The following is a 19,343-nucleotide window of genomic DNA, read 5'->3' on the forward strand; positions in this document are numbered from 1 at the left end:
CAAACGATAGCACACCAGCAATGGTTCAGCTACGTTAGGAAAAAAATAAACCAGCCCTATTGCAATCCAAAAGGCTGGACTCACTAACGACCAGTAATGGGTTAGGCTTCAGCTGTTGAGCCACGGGCATATCATCAACAGACATAAATCATTCTGGCATGACAACTAACCTGCGCTCTAGACGGCCAGGCGGGTAGCTGTGCGGACTTGAAGGCGTGGTACATGACCATGAGGTACGAGGTGAAGATGCGGCTCACAGTACCTGCACTGATTGAAAACCTCTGAGCCAGGTCTTCGTTAGGACAATCCAGCCGCAACTTCATGAACGTAAGGAGCAGGCTGTTTTCATCGTCCAAGGCCCTCACACACTGACGTTGCCGTTCACCTATGCAGTGGGCACAGTACATTGAACCGAGACATGTATGACATGGCCCACGAAAAGAAGTTTGATTTGCCAGGAGGATGGAGACTCACAGCACTGAGTATGGAAATTATGGTACCGACACAAGTAGGTTCCGTACTACTGAAGTCATTCCACCCAACAACATTGCAAAGCACAGTATTTACATCATCAAAATCTAGCACAGAGCAGATAACATCCTCACCTGTTCTTGCTCCATTCCATAAGGTGACCCTTGCAGTGGGGCTCCAGGAAAGCCACCAATGCCTGAAATTGCTCATAGCTGGGGATACCAGTATAGAACTTGGTGAGGCTGTCACTGTTGCAAATCCTGGCGACAGAAAACTCTGGTGCTGGTACTGTGGCAGTTTCCTCCAACTTGACTCGCAGTGCCTCATTCTCCTGTGTCAACTTCTGCACCTCCATCCGCAACCGTGTGTTCTCCTCCAAACATTCCTGGATCTGAGTTCGCACTTCACTGATCTGCTCATCAACGCTGGGCAGGGATGGTGATGGCTGCTCCTCACAAGTGCTTTCACATGTTTCAGGCTTCGCTGCTGACGGTTGGGGCGTTTTGTCCTGATGTGTCTTCAGGGCCACGCGTTCTTTTGGCGTTTTCCTCGTCTTCTCTGCTGCTGACCACGCGAACAGCGTTGGGATAGGATGCTCCTTGGAGCGCTTTCCGCCAACAAAATGAGCGCCGCAGGCCCTTGTCGAGCTGCCCACAACCACACTCGATGTCCGCATGTTGTGGAGCCACTTTTTGAGTGTAGGCTTCTTTCCCAGAGGAAGACGGTGAAAAGAAAGCTTTGTTCCATCTTTCCGCTTGCCACCCCGATTGGAGCAGCCAAAGACGCAGCAAGACTTCGTCATCGTGTCTAAACGACTACAACCACTTCCTCCACAGTCGACAGATAACCTGAACCGAACTAAACCAAAATGTAAGTTTGTTCTTTCTTCAAACAACGAAGCCCAAAAGGTTTTGCCACCCAATTTGAGCTTCCCGCGCGATGACGTAAACCAATGATGTCACTTGCCCTTGTGTGCACACCGCTTATTCCATACCCCACATCAGTAGGTAGCCGAGCCACACAACAGTAGCAAGACTTGATACTAGTACTGACGAATCTTAATGTTTCGACCATGCTGGTCTTCTTCAGAATGAGTGTGTCCTCCTCCGTTATCAACATCACATCGAAGAAGACCAATATGGGTCGAAGCGTTAGGATTCGTCAGTATCAAGTCTTGCTCCTGTTGTATGGTTCGGCAAGGCAATAAATCTGTCAGCCTGAGAGAAAAAATAGTGGGTGTTGCGCTATTCTAACTGTTAAGTGTTAGACCTCGATGGAAAGCGTCGGTGTGCAAGTCGCCGTTGTCGGTGGTCTTGGTGATGCCAGCCGGTACATGTACCATATTTTACCGGTTATGAGTTGACCTCGGGTATAAGTCAAACCCCAATACTTAGTGCCTCGATGTACTGGTTCAATATCAATACGATGAATACCGAGCGGTTGGCCCCGGCTGTAAGTCTGCTACCCTTTATTAATTCGTTTTTTAGGTCATAGAAGGTCGACTTATAACCGGGAAATACGGTATCTGCTTCCTATCCGTAGTGCATGGGTATTCCAGCGGTTGGCTTCCTGTTTTGACAGAGCACAGAACCGAGACCTTTGAGCAGAGGTGTGTGTATTAGGATGGAGTTTCTGCCCAAGCTGATAACAGGACAGCGTACGCAGCGAACACATCTCGGACATGATGGCATCAAATGCGGCTGAGTGGTCAGAGTGCCAGATAAACTCAGGCGGCACTTTGAAAGGGGCACACAATGGGGAGGTGAGTTTGGCGAGACGAGAGCTTATCTCACTGCACTGATTAGCAAGACTTAAGAGCGAACGGAGGTCGGTGTGGCTGCACGATGGATCCAAGTTACGGATAGCTGTGAGCTTTGCATCGCCAACGGTCAACGTTCAACACTGTTACACCGTAGTTTGGAAATGAGTCTTGTGTACAGTTGTCTGCTGTATTGTTTACGGTTATATCCTCGCCTTCGCCGTTCCCGGCCTCTTTTCGCAAAGGTATCCATTCGTGCTGTGGCCAGCAGCACGTCCTGGGTGGCTTTGTGCTTGTTACTACGATGGTGGTGAATACGTCGAGCGACATCGTTCAGTTTCTCCACGCCTTGCCTACTGAACTGTTGCAGGTTGCCGTACCTTTCTCAGTAGGTATGGGACGTGCATCGTCAATACATGCATGTATACAGTATGGGGTAACCTTGGCCTTGCCGTATATGGGGATGCGATTGCCAAGGTCGCAGAAGATCTTCACCCAGCCCATTCTTGCTGTGGCTAGCAGTACGTCCGGTGTTGCTTTATGTTTGTTGCTCCGGTGGTGGTGAATTCGTCTAACGACATCATTCAGTTTTTCCAACACCTTGGCCACTGAATTGTTGCAGGAATTGTTGCAGGTTCCCATGCCTTCTCAGTAGGATCAGGTGTAGCTCGTCGATCACAACTTGATCTAACCCCATGTTGATCAAAGTCTGATCTAAGGGGTCGTCGCAAAAGTTTTCTGTCGTCCCTGAAACGAACATCGTTCATTTCGTACTTGGACCCCTCCCCTCCCTCTGAAACGAACACAGCTTGCTATGCTGGACGACGAAACTCGCAGGCATGTACATGTCGTATGTACAGTGTCGGTCGACTTGCGATTTTGGCTCGCACCCCCTCCCCCCCCCCCCCCAAATGAATCATGTTCGTTTCAGGGACGACAACAAACTTTTGCGACGACCCCTAACTTAACTTCATGATCAATGGTTTCTTCGGCCAGTTCGCACGGAACCCAACTTCTCCTCAATGCCTTTCTTGTCAGCGATGCCAAAAGTGTGGCAGCACTTATTGGGTTCTGATACAGGCTCACTGATGCCATCAGTCACCACCTCATCGAGCTGTGCCTTTACCATTTAAAACGCATATGCAGCAGGATGGGCATGATGAACGCACACAGGCTTTGGTTTCGGGCTCCAGCTGGATGTTGATAGGTTTGTGGCACAGTACATGGGTTTCAGATGGGGGTTTGTTGTTGGTTTCGTGTACATTTCTGGGTCTCTACATACGATGCATTGGATTTCTGGGTCTCTGCATCTGATGCATCGGATTTCTGGGTTTTTTTGCATGTAGATAAACAAGGTACAGCTGTGCAAGCCATTGTTCCGTGCCATTCAAGCGTCGAACCTGAAAGACAACTTCAAAGTCAGCCATCTCGTCACATACAAGTGAGTAGGATGCCTGCTCAGCAGCACTAAGGCGTAGATGCTGCTGGTTTTGGTTCTCATACATACTTGGTGCTGGTACTAGTACTGATGCTACTAAAGCCTCTTGTACGGGCAAAAAGAAATAGATTGTGAAATCAATAGTGTTAAAAAAAGCACCAACGCAAAGGAAAGAGCAAGCAGAACCCAATGTCATTGATCCGTCTAACCAGCATGGGTAGTGCAAGCAAGGCAAGCAAGGGTACTGGTACTGATGCTGCTAATGCTAGTGATGGCAGTACTGGTGGTGCTGGTGGTGCTGGTGCGGGTGCTAATGCTGCTAATGCTGGTCGTGATGCTGCTAATGCTAGTGCTGGTGGTGCTGGTGCTGCTAATGCTAGTGCTAGTGCTGGTGGTGCTGGTGCGGGTGCTGATGCTGCTAATGCTAATGCTAGTGCTGGTAGTGTTGGTTCTGCTGGTAGTGCTGGTTCTGGTGCGGGTGCTGCTGGTAGTGCTGGTGAGGTTATAACAGATACACATAGCTAGTTTTACCCTGGCAAATGTCAATTGAAACGTCCAATCTGAGTGGTCGTATTGTCACACCGGCACGTGGTGTCTGCAACATTATGTGCAGTGCCTGCAAAGCTCCACCTGGTGTGTGGAGCTGTTTTCTGCTGTGAGGGTGGATGTGCTAACATGCTGGTTTTTACCTGAAATTGGAAATGGCTATGGTCTTTATGTGCACTTGAGTACATAGACTTATTTTTGTAAAATGATCATTTTCTGGCATTTTCTGGCCTTGCTCAGGTATTACTTGGGGCGGAAAGCTCTCTTCGATGGGTCGAACAAAGAAGGTGAGTTGTGTCGCCTTTCATTGTTTTGTGGGGTTGGTTTGGATCTTTCTTTGGTGAAGACTCTTTGTGCGTGATGACTGTGCTCTGACATGTGTAGCACCTCTTCTTCAAATGCACTTGTCCACTAGGGTCTCTCCCCTATTCTGTGTGATGGCTAACTCTCGTTAACGGGTTGTGATCATGATGAATTGATGATAGAGCTGATACTTCCGCGCTGATGTTCTGAGGAGAATGTGACTATTTCCTTGCGGGGAAAAGTGGCTGCTATTGGCAGACTGCTTTTCAGCCTATCGGTGGCAGAGCAATACAAAATATATTTGCTTTCCTCTGATTTTGGTGCGATCTATTTTTGTTCTGTGTTAATCACTCGCTGTGTGTGTGTGTTTTTTCTTTCTTTCTTTGTAGCGACGGAAAACTTGCGGTTTGCATTCGAGCGCTGTCACCGTGATAATAAGAGGAACAAACGGTAAGCAAAGGGCCTAGGGTGAACCGGTCAGGACAACCAATCTGATAATGCGACACTATGCATCTTTTCTTTTTAGTTTGTTTTCTTCTGGGCTTTTGTTGCAGCCCAGTGCCAAGTTGCCTGTCTAAGATTATGTCCTTTCTTTACATTACTCTCTGGTAGCAAGCGACTTACATGAGGGTGTATTACCCCCAAGAGTGCGTAACTCCACTACGGGGCCTGTGACCGCGGAGCTTCGCATCACGTGACAACCCCATACAGACTATCTGCACCCTGTGAGCGACCGATACAATGTTGTGTGCAACCCTGCTTTGGGTGCAACTGTCTGGTGATCACTTTGCAACTGTTTGCCAGCCTAACCTACTGGACCATGGTATATGATATGAAACACTGCCGTCACAGCACTGATAGAGGCTGTACAAACAGCTGCACACCCTGGCCTGCGGGAGGAGGGGGTTATGTACTGTTGCTGCTTTTGAATGCACACGTGCAGTGCCACACCGAGAACCTGCAAACTCAAACATCTGTCATGCGGACGCCTCAGATACGGGCACGTCCCTCTGCCGGGCACATTCAGCTTGAATTGTGGATAAAGAGACGTTCGAGTGTACTTGCTAACCTCGGTAGACTGTTCTATGGGGCAAATCGCAAGCTGATGTGCCACACTGACACACACACATACATACACACACACACACACACACACACACACACACACACACACGCACACACACACACACACGCACACACACACATACACACGCACACACATACACACACACACACACACACGCGCACACACACACAGTGTGGCTTTAAAAGTAAACTGCTCCATCGTATTGACGATTGTTCTTTGTGGGTTATGTTGTCACTTCTGCTGCTAGACTCGTGCTCATTTTCCTGGTTCCCGTTATGATGCTACAAGTAAGCTGACGCTCTGTACTCCGAGCAATACACCCTTTATTCCTGTTGGGTGATATCACGGTAGAATCAGGGTCGGGCCGGGGGGGGGGGGGGAGGAAGCAGGAATATCGAAGTCCTGAATGTAGATTGTGTATGCTATTGACCTAGAAGTACATGAAAGGTCACCTAGCAACTTTGCAGGGACCACCATTCAACAGGAATGTTCTTGATCCGCCCTGTACACAAACCCGTGCAATTTGCTGTTGTTTTTAAGCTTCTGTACACGCGGGGCCAAGCAAACACTGTGCTCTAGCGAAAATTACGCTAACTTACACTGGATTATGTTTTAGCGAGGAAAATTTGAATGGAGGCAATTCAGTTTGGGTAGGGACATTTGTAATTTGTACGTTATAGTGAGGCTCATCTAATACTGAATATTGTTATAGTGAGGTCTGACCTGTACTGACCCAGCCTGACCTGTACTGACCCAGCCTGACCTGTACTGACCCAGCCTGACCTGTACTGACCCAGCCTAGAAACTATCAATTGAGTTTGACTGTCGTCATTGGTAGCCTTTGAACTTTTAAAAGTATCTCATGAAGATGTTCTTTGGGCAGAGCACTGCAGTCTGTGCTTAGTTAAACTGCAGTCTGTGCATGATTAAAGATCAGTTAGGCAATAATGCTGGTTGCTACCGGTAACTCTGCTGTGTTACTGTAGATGAATAGTTGATGCTTTGTGCTTTGTCCATTTTTGTGTGCGAACCCGAATACTTGACAGGGTCGTCTCCCCCGACCGGAAGTGTTGCAGAAGTACTCACTTGTGCAGTTCATGGACATTGTGACTGCTGTGAGGTGAGTGCCGGCACTGGGGATGGGGCATTGTACCATGTTGTGTGTACAGTCATATATGTATATGTTGATACTCTTTCCGGGGCTTGTAGCGTGTAGTGGATAATGTGCCAAGTTGTTTTAACTCAGCGGGTGACAGCCTGTGGCCTGCAATGCGTACTTGAAAGTAGCTTAGAGTAGAGCGAGAGAGCCCCCGCCACCTGTAGGGCACCGTTGTGGTCGTGTCTTGGAGGTGGAGCAGATGAACTGTAGTTCTGTCCGTAGGACATACTGTACAATCATTGTGCGCCGTGCTGCAGTAAGTTCGCACTCACTTCACCCTTCCGGTGGCAGTGAGGTCCAATCACGTGAGTCAAGTTTGCGTACTGGACCAGTTCACACCCCAGTGTTCGCAGGTCTGTAGGGCTGCACCACGCCCTGCACCAGTCAACAGTCCAGTGTTCGCAGGTCTAGGGCTGCACCACGCCCTGCACCAGTCAACAGTCCAGTGTTCGCAGGTCTGTAGGGCTGCACCACGCCCTGCATCAGTCAACAGTCCAGTGTTCGCAGGTCTAGGGCTGCACCACGCCCTGCACCAGTCAACAGTCCAGTGTTCGCAGGTCTGTAGGGCTGCACCACGCCCTGCACCAGTCAACAGTCCAGTGTTCGCAGGTCTGTAGGGCTGCACCACGCCCTGCACCAGTCAACAGTCCAGTGTTCGCAGGTCTAGGGCTGCACAGCAACCTGCTCCAGTTCGCATCCCAGTGTTCGCAGGTCCAGGGCTGCACCGCGCGATCGGATTTCATTGAACAGCACTGTATACTTCTACTCAAGCTGCTCTAGTTCTTACTGCTGTCTGAAAAGCTCCCAAGCGTGAAACTCCGAGTCACAACATAGTACATGTGTTATTCTGTTGCCAGTGTGTGAACGGCTCTGCAGTGCGTTGTTCAACTAGCACTAGCACTGCATGCAACAGTGCCTACCTGTGTATACACCGGTGCTATGGGTTGTCTATTTTCGTATCGTTGACCCGTGTGACGATATCTACAGTGTACTATCTGTTTGGTCACCGACGTTTAGCAACTCACCTTTACGCTTGTATAATGTTCTCTGTTTGTGTGTGCACCTGTAGACAAGGCAATCTCCTTCTGCTCAACAGCGCTCTTGCCAAGCACCAGGTGAGCTTTTTTTGCCCCCGTGCGTGTGTGTGTGTGCGTGTGTGTGCGTGTGTGTGCGTGTGTGTGAAAATAGGGATTCACTGGCCAGAAAAAGTCACTTCAAACAGCTGTGTGGTGGATACCAGGCTAAAAATAGTGGCGGTCAATTCATCAGCCTTGCAAGCTGTTGAATGGTGTAATCCCAGCACAAGTTGCTATGTCTAACATAGCTGTTCGCTATCATCGCTTCCGCGATGGGCATGTCTGAGGTCTGAGGTGTGTGTGTGTGTGTGTGTGCGTGTGTGTTATCCATTTGTGTGCATGCTTATCATGCATACCGTCCACTGGCATTGCATTCAATGACTAAAGTTTGTATTGGATGAGTACGAGTATGGTTGATTATCGCCTGCTAGTATTGGGTGGGGATTGAGAGTGTGTTTGGAAATCTATGGACTCGTGCACACAATATTCATAAGCGCTTGATAGTCCACGGGCCCAAAACCCCGAAGTGATTTTCCTTCCCGTTTGGGGTGTACCAAGGTTTGACAGGTGCAAATGATAAAGTAAGACGAGAGCTATCACATCATGGATTGCACTCGTACTAGTGGTGGTGCTACATTGACTTATGGCCCAGACACTATGTACACAGTGTTGTCATGGCAACCAAGGCTAGATTGGCATTGTAGCAATGTTTCTGGAGGAAAGATCAATTTCTGTAAACTAAAAAAAAGAAAGGACCAATAAGTTACTAGTTATGACTAACAGTCCACCAAGGTGACGAGATCTTATACAGCCAGATAGTGCGACAACAAGGCAAAAAACTGACAAGGCTATTGAGACATTCGACGACCGGACACCTAGCTCCAACACATCTACGAACTAGTAACATTATCTCTAATATAAGCACAGCCTCCCATAATAGCACGTCTCCAATAATAGAACACCTTAGGGCGGCATTCAAAAAATAAAGTGCTCAGTCTCCATTATAAGCACACTGTCTATCGGTACCTGGTAAAATGCATGTACCGTATTATCTCTAAAATGCAGTACCGGCGAAAAAACCCTGAAATGTGTTTGTCTGACATGAATTTGGCATGGCAACATGCCTCTGAAATGAGGTTGAAATAATAATGGAACAGTCTCCAATAAAGGAACGTCTCCATTAATAGCACGGGGCGGAGGTACATTGAAAAAATAAAGGATTGTGCTTATCTCTTAATTTGCTAAATCCTATATATAGGATTTTGGTCATATTTTTCAACTCAAAATGGGTGTGGCATGAGCATAGGGAAATGTATGTGACCAATTCTTCCGCGTTAGGTCTTAGTCGATATGGAGAGTTGAATAAGATACTTTTTTCAAATACTTACATCTAAGGCTCATCTCCTTGCGCAATATTTCTAAGGCCTGTGCCCTATTTTTTGAACCCTATATATAGGATTTGAGATTTTACTGGACCTTGTTTTATCCTTAAAATTGGTAGTTTCACGACGGCATATGCGATATGTCGTCATGAAACCACCCCGTGCCACACCTGTAATGTTCTTTTGCACATTCACTGCTTCAGTCCTTCCCATGACACCAGCTGAACAATGCTGCTCAAAATTCCAATCCTTGCTCAAAATGGGTATTTATGATGTCCTATGAATCTAAAAAGTAAACATTCATGCCTCAAACATATTTACAGCTTCTAATAAAACCATCATGCTCTTATTATGGGTCATGAATGACTCATGATGATCAATAACAACGGCATAAAGGTCACGCATTTTCAAATCCTATATATAGGACGTTTGCCCAGCAAATTAAGAGATATTAGAGATAATACGGTATCAAGAGTACATAACCCCCCCCCCAGAGTGTGCAACGCCGGATCCAGCTCTGCATAGGATGTTGGTCGAGCGGAATCAGATCTTTGCGTCATAATACCGTACACATCTGAGGGGAACCCGGGGAGTCGCGGGCACTCTTGGATCAAAAACAATGGTGCCCTGCCTCGAGACCGGCCTTGCGCTGGTGTGGAGTGTACCAGGTGTACGCATGACATCAGAAGATCCGATTCCGCTCGACCAAGACCCTATGCAGAGCTGGGTCGGCGTTGCACACTCTGGGGGGTTATGTACTCTTAACGGTATTGGTCCTTTCTCTCTTTTTACTTATCATATTGGCTCACCATCCGAGTCTACTGTACACTGCCTAATGTTTGCGACGTATTAATGTTTGCTTATTTTGCGAGAAGAGCAAAATGAAAATATTAAATTAACCATCGTGAAATCAAACTTCAACAGTGGGTGTATGTGTGTGGCCACAGTACTCTGCGAACATTTGCCACCGTAAACTGGTTCTGAGAGATCGCAAAATTGTAGTGACGCAAACATTGGGCGGTTACAGTATTTACTTGCTATGGTAAGATGAGTCCAATGGCTATGCCTTCTCTCACACTGGAGGCTCATTCTGGATAATTTGATAGTGAAAAGCGTAGGCATGTACAATGAGAGAAATACTATGAATATTGGCCTGTACAATACACGGGCAGTGACAATAATTCTGTAGTATACTGTGCAAATGTCAGAGTTCTATACATATCGGGTAGTTACATGAACACAATTCCAGGAATAAAATCAATTGTCATGACAGGATGATTTAAAAACTCTGAAATCTGGCCAAGCACTAAGCGCAGCATACACAGTCGAATACTCTGCTGAGGGGAAAGTCAACAACTGGGCAATAGCCAATAACAGATAGTGGTGGAGGCGGGATGAAGATGTCAGAGCATTAAAAGCTGACCATGCTGGCACTTTCTGGGAGTTTGTTGTCACTTCGGCCGACACGATTGGCTTCGTGATGTCTCCATTGTGGCAGGCCCTTGCCAGCTTCCAGCCAAAATCCACCATTGCCACAGTGTCACTGGGTGAAGGTTGGCTGCTCAGTGTCGCATCTGGCATTGGCGCATATCGAGGCGGATTAACCTTTGACGTGCATGCGATGTCGGCAATCTGCTCCTTTTCATAGCATAATGCCGGTATACGCTTTCTGGGTGGCTGCAGCCCGGGTACTTCACCCTGCTGTGCATGAATAGGCTTGATGTTGTGTTGCAGGCGGGGCTGGACAACAATGGCGTTGGTGCAGTGTGTTGTCTTCTTGCCATCAAGAGTTTCCTCATTTAGGTCATTGTTGTCATGTTGTCGACCACATGAAAGAATGGCAGGCTGCTGTCGAAAACTAAGAAGGCGATCAATATCCTCCTCGCGGCGAACTTTCTCCTCTGCCATGCTTGCTTCATGCTCCAGCGCTTGTGAGTAGGCGATGGAATTGGTCCGAATCTATTCAATTTGGAGACAAGCCTCTCAATCCGCAACAAATGCTGTGCTGGAATGCCAAAGACAACCTGGTTCGGTGGGATGACGCTAGTGCCACATGTCTTGAGCAATAGAGCATATGCGGCGGTTGAAGGGACTGCTCCCGATATCAATTGCGCCCCGTTGTAATGGGACATCGTGGTACATATCACTGCGGAGCCACACAAGGAAAAAGCACGCCCGGAATGCAATCCTTGGCATCACTCAGTGACAGGCCGCTACTCGTCCTCCTTTTCCCCTGGCAAGCAACACACAGTGATCGTGCAGCATGATAGATGGAGCTTAGCTCCTGCTGGTCATGCGTTACTCTTTCTGTGGAATAGCTCACCTCTTCAACAAAGTCCTCATCGCTGTCTGCATTGCAGCCAGTTCTGCTATTGTGGAGCCGTGCAATTATGTCAGCAGCTCTGTCGGCTGCATACACAACTTCGGGTCTATTCCGGGCAGAAGGGCGTGCAAATGTGACCGTGTCATCGAATTTGCTGATTAGCAGTACCTTAGCTTTATCATTCCGAGCACACTCACCAACAGCGCAAGTGTACTGCGAAACAACTGTGTTCATGCTGAGAACATTGCAGTCATTGAAGAGGTTGACTGCCATGTTTTCAACAAAACCAGACAGGCCATCACAATGCTCCATGCTTTCTGACTCTGAGTCTTCGAGTGCTCGTATCAGTGATAGTCGTACTCGTGGCTGATGAGGATTCCTGTAAGAGCTTCCATAGTATAGTCTCTTGTACATAATTCAGATAACAGCACTTGTGGTAAAACAAACGTAAAAACACCTCGCGTGCAATTCGACTACTGTAAATCAACAAATTTTGGCCGGTGAGAAACTTTGGCCGATCTCGAAATGAAACTTTTGGTCGTCATCAAACTTTGGCCAATCGGGGTTTCCGAAAAAGAAATGAGTACATCATGCATCATTTGCCTCTATGACAAACTTTGACCTGCGATTTACTTTGGCCAGTTTGCACCGAGCGGCGAAACCAGCGAAATAATTATATCGAAGTTAAATCGCCAAATTACAGTCCATTCAGAAAAGGATGGACTTCTAGCTTTTGGCCATAAATGGGTCAAACGTTATACAGTCGTCCCTCTCTAATCCGGCACTTGTTTATCCGGAACCCTTGCCAACCGGCGCACTTTCTGACGAAACCGATTTTTTTCGTTCAATTTCTACATCTTAATCCGGCACTTGAATTCCGCCTCCGGCAGTGACCTTTTGAAACGAATCGCTCAAACTGCACGTAGTTTGATTTCATAATCCGGCAGTCGTAAATCGCGTACCATACAGGTGCACTCCTTGCCAGGCCAGGCTAGGCCAGTCTGGTCAGTGCCGCGCGCGCGGGGCGGGGCCACTTCAGAGTTCAGTTCAGTTGACACTGTACTCGACCTCGCGCAGGAGAGTTCAGTTCGGTTGGTTGTTAGGACTTTTCCGAACCCTAACTCAATTTATACAAAGAGAAAGACCAAGGAACTACAAGTTACGCTATACTGTCCACTAACACCACCAGTTACTAAACAATCAGCTCATGCGATAACATTGCACGACACTGACCGACGGTACTGACGATCTACAACTAACTACAACGTTCGACCTGCATGATGTCGACTGCTTGCGTGGCCTTCTCAAGAGGGTCAATGTTGTCCAGGAGACAACGGCTAAGCAGTCAACCATACAAGTACTTTCTTATTTTAGCAAGGAGTAGTGTCCTGCCAATTTCAGGTGTGTGTGCGTGTGTGTGCAAGAGTACATGTGAACATGTTCTCTGTTTTACTTTATCACGTTATCACTGTGTATATTCCTGGAGAACAGTTGAGAATATAAAGCCGTGCACCAAATACTTGGGTCGACATGGAAAAACCCTGCGTTTTGACATATGATACATGCATGCAATTGGGTAGGGCCGGGTCAGAGGGCAGGATTTCTTAATCCAGCACCCTCGTTAATCCAGCAGAAAACGCCGTAGCAAAAGGTGCCGGATTAGAGAGGGACGACTGTACACGCAAAAAATACTCAACAATTGCCCCGAAAAAGAGAAAATGGCCGAAATTGGCAAAAACTAGCAAAATAAGTAGGGATGAAACGATCATCCATTTCTTCTTATCGAGTACCGATTATACGATTGAGTTATCGAGGTACACACGGATCCCGAAGGTGACTAGAAAAAGGTGTGAATTTTGTCACCTTGGATGACTCGCAGTGCTGGGGTTGACTATGCAGCGCAGACAGTGTGACTTAGCTAGTACTATGTATATAATACAACCCAACAGTACGCTTGTACGTGAAATATAAACCGACATACAAACCGAGGCGAAGCCGATGTTTGTATGATGGTTTATATTTCACGTACAAACGTACTTCAGTGCATTTCAAAACTATAGACGCGTAGGGTTTTTGAAATATTTCAAATTTGGCTGGAACTTTTGGAGAATAGTTTTCGGAATATTGCTCAGGATCGCTCCACAATTACTCTCATATAGTTTCTAAAGGATTGGATAACAGACGCCCAATTTGGAAAAATTGATGCACAAAGTGATCACAGATTTTATGTGGTATAGATGCTGGCATAACGGTTTTTGCCTAGGTACGCGTCTATAGTTTTGAAATGGACTGTAGTGGGATGTATTATACTTATGCTGACCTTCATACAAACTGACAGTCAACTTCTTCCTGTTTCTATGGTGGCGGTCTATGTGGGGTTTGTATGGGGTTTGTATGAGGTTTATATGCCCAGTATAAGCCGCCAGCATGATGGGTAAGTTGACTGGAAGTTTGTATGAAAGGTCAGCATAAGCACACATACATCCACAAGTACAAACACTGCATACTCGATAACATCATAACGAGTAGCGATCATAGAGATAACGAATAAGTAATCGGTGTAATCGTTTCATCCCTAAAATAAGGGAAATGAGAGAAAATTAAGGGAAACTGGGTGTGTGACTAAGGGATTTGCTTTGGCTGGGTTGGCAAGTATGCTTTCGATACCCCAAATGTACTATCAGGCAATGTGGAAGCAATATAATGATGCACTGTCGGTTCTTTCCTGACGCTCTGCTCTTGCAGGAATTCTTCATTCGTATGGGAGTGTATCTCATTCTGGAAAAGCTCAAGATCATTATCTATCGCAACCTCTTCAAGAAAGTGTAGGTGCTCGGGGAAATGGCTTTTGTAGGAAGCAAAAATCATTTTGGAGTGCAGAAAAAGAACTAACTTCAGGATCATCACAGGCAGCATTGATTTTTCTTCAGTCTGGTGATTGATCAGGGAAACGTGTGGCAATTTGCTACAATAACCCCATATGCAATAGACACTAGTCACGTTATATTGTGCGCTTCTTGACAGTACTGGAATTTCACACATTTTCGGTGAACTTTTATTTTCGCTACTTTCGGTACGTCCGTTTCATACCTAATATTTCAATACACTGAACAAACACTAACACACATAATACGGTAGGAAACTGCTTCTCTGTACCTAGAATTTCTGTTCACCGAACATGGCCTTTTGTCCTCAAACCGAAAGTATTGAGCACCTAAAATTTCTGAAATTAGAGTATCCCACTGCTCCTTGCTGTCGTGCCAAGTGCACATGCAGATGCATGGTACAGCTATGTGTGCTGGATGAGCATGGTCGGTATGCAGTCTATAGTCATGGTTTGGGCAAGGGGCAACTACTGCAGTACATCATGGGGACATATACAATGTACATGTATACTTTAGTATGAGCTAAAACAAGTGTGTATGGTCTCACTGCAGACTCGCACAACTTGATGCTGTTGCTTTCATCACTGTAAACGCACGTAGTGGAATTACTCCTTGATTACCAACGTATAGTTTATTCAATATCTTCTCTTTCTGTGTCTCCTGTGTTTGATTTGTCTGCAGCTACACCATACTGAACACGCACCAGATACCGATTGCATCTCTGCTGGCAGCGTTGCGTATGATGCAACTTGACGGTGTGGATCCCGACGAGACGCAGTGCATTGTAGCAAACCTGGTGGATAAAGTAAGTTTGTGCAGTTTGTACTGGAGGGTATCTGGAGTCGGGACACCTACTTGAGAATCGTGTTTCTATTATGGTCTTGGCTGCTTCAATTTTGCATCCTGTGTCAAGTTTAGTTTGAGGATCTTTTCTACTCTGTCTCAACACTCAACATGCAGGCATAGAGGTTTCAAAACATTGAACTTTCGGGCAATCTGGTTCAGCTTCTCAGCACACATCAGCGTTTCCCCAGAGGAGCCAGCGATTATTTCAACAAAATATGCCGCATGATCTCTTTCTCCATTCTTTGGACGAACAAGTACTTCGGCATCGTGATAAGGACAAAGAGTCACAGAAGAAGAAAAAGAAAGGGCAAAACTTTGGTTGTTCACGCGAAAGAGATGTTGAGGCATGCACATGCTGTCACTTCGAAGTCACAGCCTCCACTTTATACTGCCTGAGCTGCCTGAGCTGCCTGAGCTGCCTGAGTAATTAAATAGTTTGTCTGTATGAATTCTCATAGTTCTCATAGTTCGTACCTCCTTTGTGCTGCTAGTCTTTGCTGACTGTCTTTCCGTGCACACGTGTGCGCATGCGCGCACGCGTGTGTGTATGGTGTGTGTGTGTGTGGTGTGTTTGTCCGTTATCCGCAGGGTTACATTCGCGGCTACATATCGTTCCAGCATCAGAAGCTGGTGGTCAGCAAGAAGGATCCATTCCCCAACATTTCCACACTGCTTGCAGCAAATGCGTAGGAGCAGGAGTAATTTTGTTTTGGTTGACTCGCGCATTCTGGCCACTAGCCATGTAGATGCCATCATAGTATGAAGTGACTCCCTGCCTGCTTTTCTCAGCCTGCCAAGCTGCCAGAAAGATGCCTGTATGTATATGTATGTATGTACACGCCAAGCTCCTGCCTATCCACCCGTTGATCACTTCACACATATTTAGCCGTGCTTAAATTGTGATTTTGCACATCGAGTGAAACTTTTGTATATATCTTTTTGTACATAGTCCATGATAATAATTATGTTAAAAAGCTGACTATAAATATCAGTTGCATGGGGAATTTCACAATACATCATGATGTTGTTCATTGCTTGTACAGTGTTTTTGATTTTGTTTTGTTAGCATCAATTTTTGATTATCGAAGTATCTGTGTGTTAAGTGTATGTTGACGAGAGAGAAGAAAGTCGTGTTATATTCGTGTGTTTTTGTCAACTTGTCACTTGTGTTCTCTGAAAGCTGGATTTGTAAACAGTTGTTTCAGAGTAAACACTTTAAATTCTGCAACAAGGACCAATAAGGAATGCTTTCGGCACAATTCTTCCTCCTCGCTGCAATAATTGATTACCCTAGTTAATTAAATACGGGGGTTGAAGGTGAATATTTAATATATTTGCTAGTCATCAAATTGATAAATGAAGCAGAAATGGGGGTGAACACTCCGCTACAGTTCTTCTTGATGTAGATTTTGCTGTGGTTGTTGTCTGGACATGGCTGCTTGGAGAGTAACTTTCTCCTCTCTGTGGTAGAAAGGGTCTGGACAGGACTAGTATGTTCCATGTCACGTTTCTATGACCACTGTTTCCGTGGCCACTGTTTCCATGGCCACTGTTTCCACGGCGAATGCTGCTGGCGTGCTAGCCACAGTTGTTAACACCTCTGGCGGTGGCGAACGGTCGCGCAAGAACACATCAATGTGACGCTTGTGGCTGAATGGGTGTGGATGAATTCCAGCTCTCACCTGGACAGACAAGCAGCAATAGGAAACAGCAATCAGTTACACAGCCTTTGCTTGTGATTTATCACTACCATAATTATTTCTCCATATTAATCACACCTTTAAGAATCAACCGAAAACAGACATGAATGTAACCTTTTCACTCACAGATACGTGAAGTCAAGAGCTGTTCTTCTTCTGAATGTTCTTCTTTTTAACCTTTTGCGCCCGGGCCCACTGAAAACCTCTGCCACGCAGTAAAAAAAATTTAATTCACTCTATGTGAGCAAACTTGATTTCAAACGATTCTTTCATGTATCCTGAGCACAGAACTGTTTTTGTTTTGCAAATACAAGATTACAACAGTTATGACAGTTTTCAGAAAGGTAGTTTTACGCGAAATTGGTATTTTGAAATGCATGCACGCGCATGTAACTCCAGTTCAAACTTACGGAGCGACTCTCATATTTTTACGGTACGCGTACATCCTAGGAGTCCTCTGTGCAGCGGTACAGCTCGACGCCACGCCACGGAAGAAACGCGGGATCGATGTAGTTCCGCACTGACTCGTGACGTTCTAGAACGTCACGCGTGTCACAGTGGCACTGGTCATGACGTGTCAGAACGTCACGCGTGCTCAAAAGGTTAATATATTATTATTTCCGCGAGAGCGAGGGCGCCCCACCACCTCATCATTTTGTGGTCGTATTGCCACTTCTTTGTGGAGGTGGTCTGCTGTCTGAAGGTCATATGACACCGACCTTGTGCACAGGTCGCACGCTGTGCACTCAATCCGTACCTTCAAGGACGCGAGCTCCACGTAAAAAAAACCTGCTAAGTGTGAGCTTAGTACACTGAGATTCTCACACCGTAGAGACTTCATTGCACTCTGCCATACGATTTTCCTTTCCCTGGCTGTAAAATCAAGGTGGGGCGCTTTGGCGGTACTTTACGGTATAATCAACTTCACAGCTGAACAAAAAGATATCACTATCATGTGTGACACACTGCTCAAGTGAATAATTATAGGGCTTGGAAGTGCTTTAAGTCACTCCCCACGACAGAATTGTGACAACGCGGACTTTTGGATCCACCTGGATCCAGATTTTGTATGGATCCAGAACACGTCTGGGTGCTTTCGTCCGTGCTAGGGTGACACGTGCACTGGTACTCGTACTGTGCTAGTGAATAGGCTGGTCGCCAGTCCGGCTGGCCAGTATAATGTAAATCGACAAATTTTCGGCCCCTTCAAACTTCGGCCTTCCAGGGCTAAAACACATTTCGGCTGCAACAATTTTTAGGCCTGTACTGCTGCTGCCTGTATACACTGTCACACTGAACTTCTCGGCCAAATATGATCAGGCCGAAAAATAGGCGAAAATAAATATACGCCGAGTATTTGTTGACTTACAGTACCGGAAATAAGAAGTCACACCGGCGTGCAGCGCGGACCAACCCAAGAAGTCACACCGGCGTGCAGCGCGGACCAACCCAAGAAGTCACACCGGCGTGCAGCGCGGACCAACCCAAGAAGTCACACCGGCGTGCAGCGCGGACCAACCCAAGAAGTCACACCGGCGTGCAGCGCGGACCAACCCAAGAAGTCACACCGGCGTGCAGCGCGGACCAACCCAAGAAGTCACACCGGCGTGCAGCGCGGACCAACCCAAGAAGTCACACCGGCGTGCAGCGCGGACCAACCCAAGAAGTCACACCGGCGTGCAGCGCGGACCAACCCAAGAAGTCACACCGGCGTGCAGCGCGGACCAACCCAAGAAGTCACACCGGCGTGCAGCGCGGACCAACCCAAGAAGTCACACCGGCGTGCAGCGCGGACCAACCCAAGAAGTCACACCGGCGTGCAGCGCGGACCAACCCAAGAAGTCACACCAGCGTGCAGCGCGGACCAACCCACCAGATACCACGGTCGGAATGGATCCAATTCGATCCAGGGGTGGCTATTTATCGACTACCGAAAAGATAGTGACCTGGAAGGGGGGGGGGGCTGATGATCTGTTAACCCCTTGAGGGCGGATGACGTACTAGTACGTCATAACACCCACACAGTGCCCCACGGATGACGTACTAGTACGTCATGCGCTTATATACAAACTAACGGCCCGTATCTTCAGTCTTCAGGTCTGTTAGCCGATTGGTAGTGTCTATGCCTTGTGTACGAGAGGTACCGGGTTCAGTTCCCAGCTGTCAATGTACAGCGATCAGTACAGTTCTTTTTTTCTCCTTTTTTACGCGCGCATACCACGCAATTGGTGCAATTTCTCAAAAATCGACCTGAGTATGCCGCTCGGCCTGGCGTGCCTTGGCCGATTTTCGCTTTTGTTCTTGTTGTCGAGTGCTGGTCTGGGTCCTACCTACTACTGGCTGTGGTTGTGGCTCCCAAAGATTTCAC

At 47.0% G+C, this 19,343-nt stretch overlaps 2 protein-coding genes across 2 annotated transcripts in view; one reads left to right on the plus strand and one right to left on the minus strand.

The window, feature by feature from the left end:
* The window catches only part of LOC135808449 (PCI domain-containing protein 2-like), a 22,467-nt gene extending 6,054 nt beyond the window's left edge, over window positions 1–16,413 (plus strand). Inside the window, exons 10-18 of the mRNA XM_065321640.1 lie at window positions 3,577–3,671; window positions 4,455–4,501; window positions 4,907–4,967; window positions 5,852–5,891; window positions 6,651–6,724; window positions 7,833–7,878; window positions 14,290–14,369; window positions 15,111–15,234; window positions 15,864–16,413. Of these exons, the coding sequence (XP_065177712.1) occupies window positions 3,577–3,671; window positions 4,455–4,501; window positions 4,907–4,967; window positions 5,852–5,891; window positions 6,651–6,724; window positions 7,833–7,878; window positions 14,290–14,369; window positions 15,111–15,234; window positions 15,864–15,965 (669 nt within the window). The 3' untranslated portion in view covers window positions 15,966–16,413. The remainder of the gene's footprint in view (window positions 1–3,576; window positions 3,672–4,454; window positions 4,502–4,906; window positions 4,968–5,851; window positions 5,892–6,650; window positions 6,725–7,832; window positions 7,879–14,289; window positions 14,370–15,110; window positions 15,235–15,863) is intronic.
* LOC135808450 (uncharacterized) overlaps window positions 16,168–19,343 on the minus strand; it is a 12,146-nt gene continuing 8,970 nt past the window's right edge. Inside the window, exon 11 of the mRNA XM_065321641.1 lies at window positions 16,168–16,957. Within this exon, the coding sequence (XP_065177713.1) occupies window positions 16,778–16,957 (180 nt within the window). The 3' untranslated portion in view covers window positions 16,168–16,777. The remainder of the gene's footprint in view (window positions 16,958–19,343) is intronic.

This window comes from Sycon ciliatum, chromosome 2 (assembly GCF_964019385.1).
Source record: "Sycon ciliatum chromosome 2, ocSycCili1.1, whole genome shotgun sequence".
Classification (NCBI taxonomy): Eukaryota; Metazoa; Porifera; class Calcarea; order Leucosolenida; family Sycettidae; genus Sycon; species Sycon ciliatum.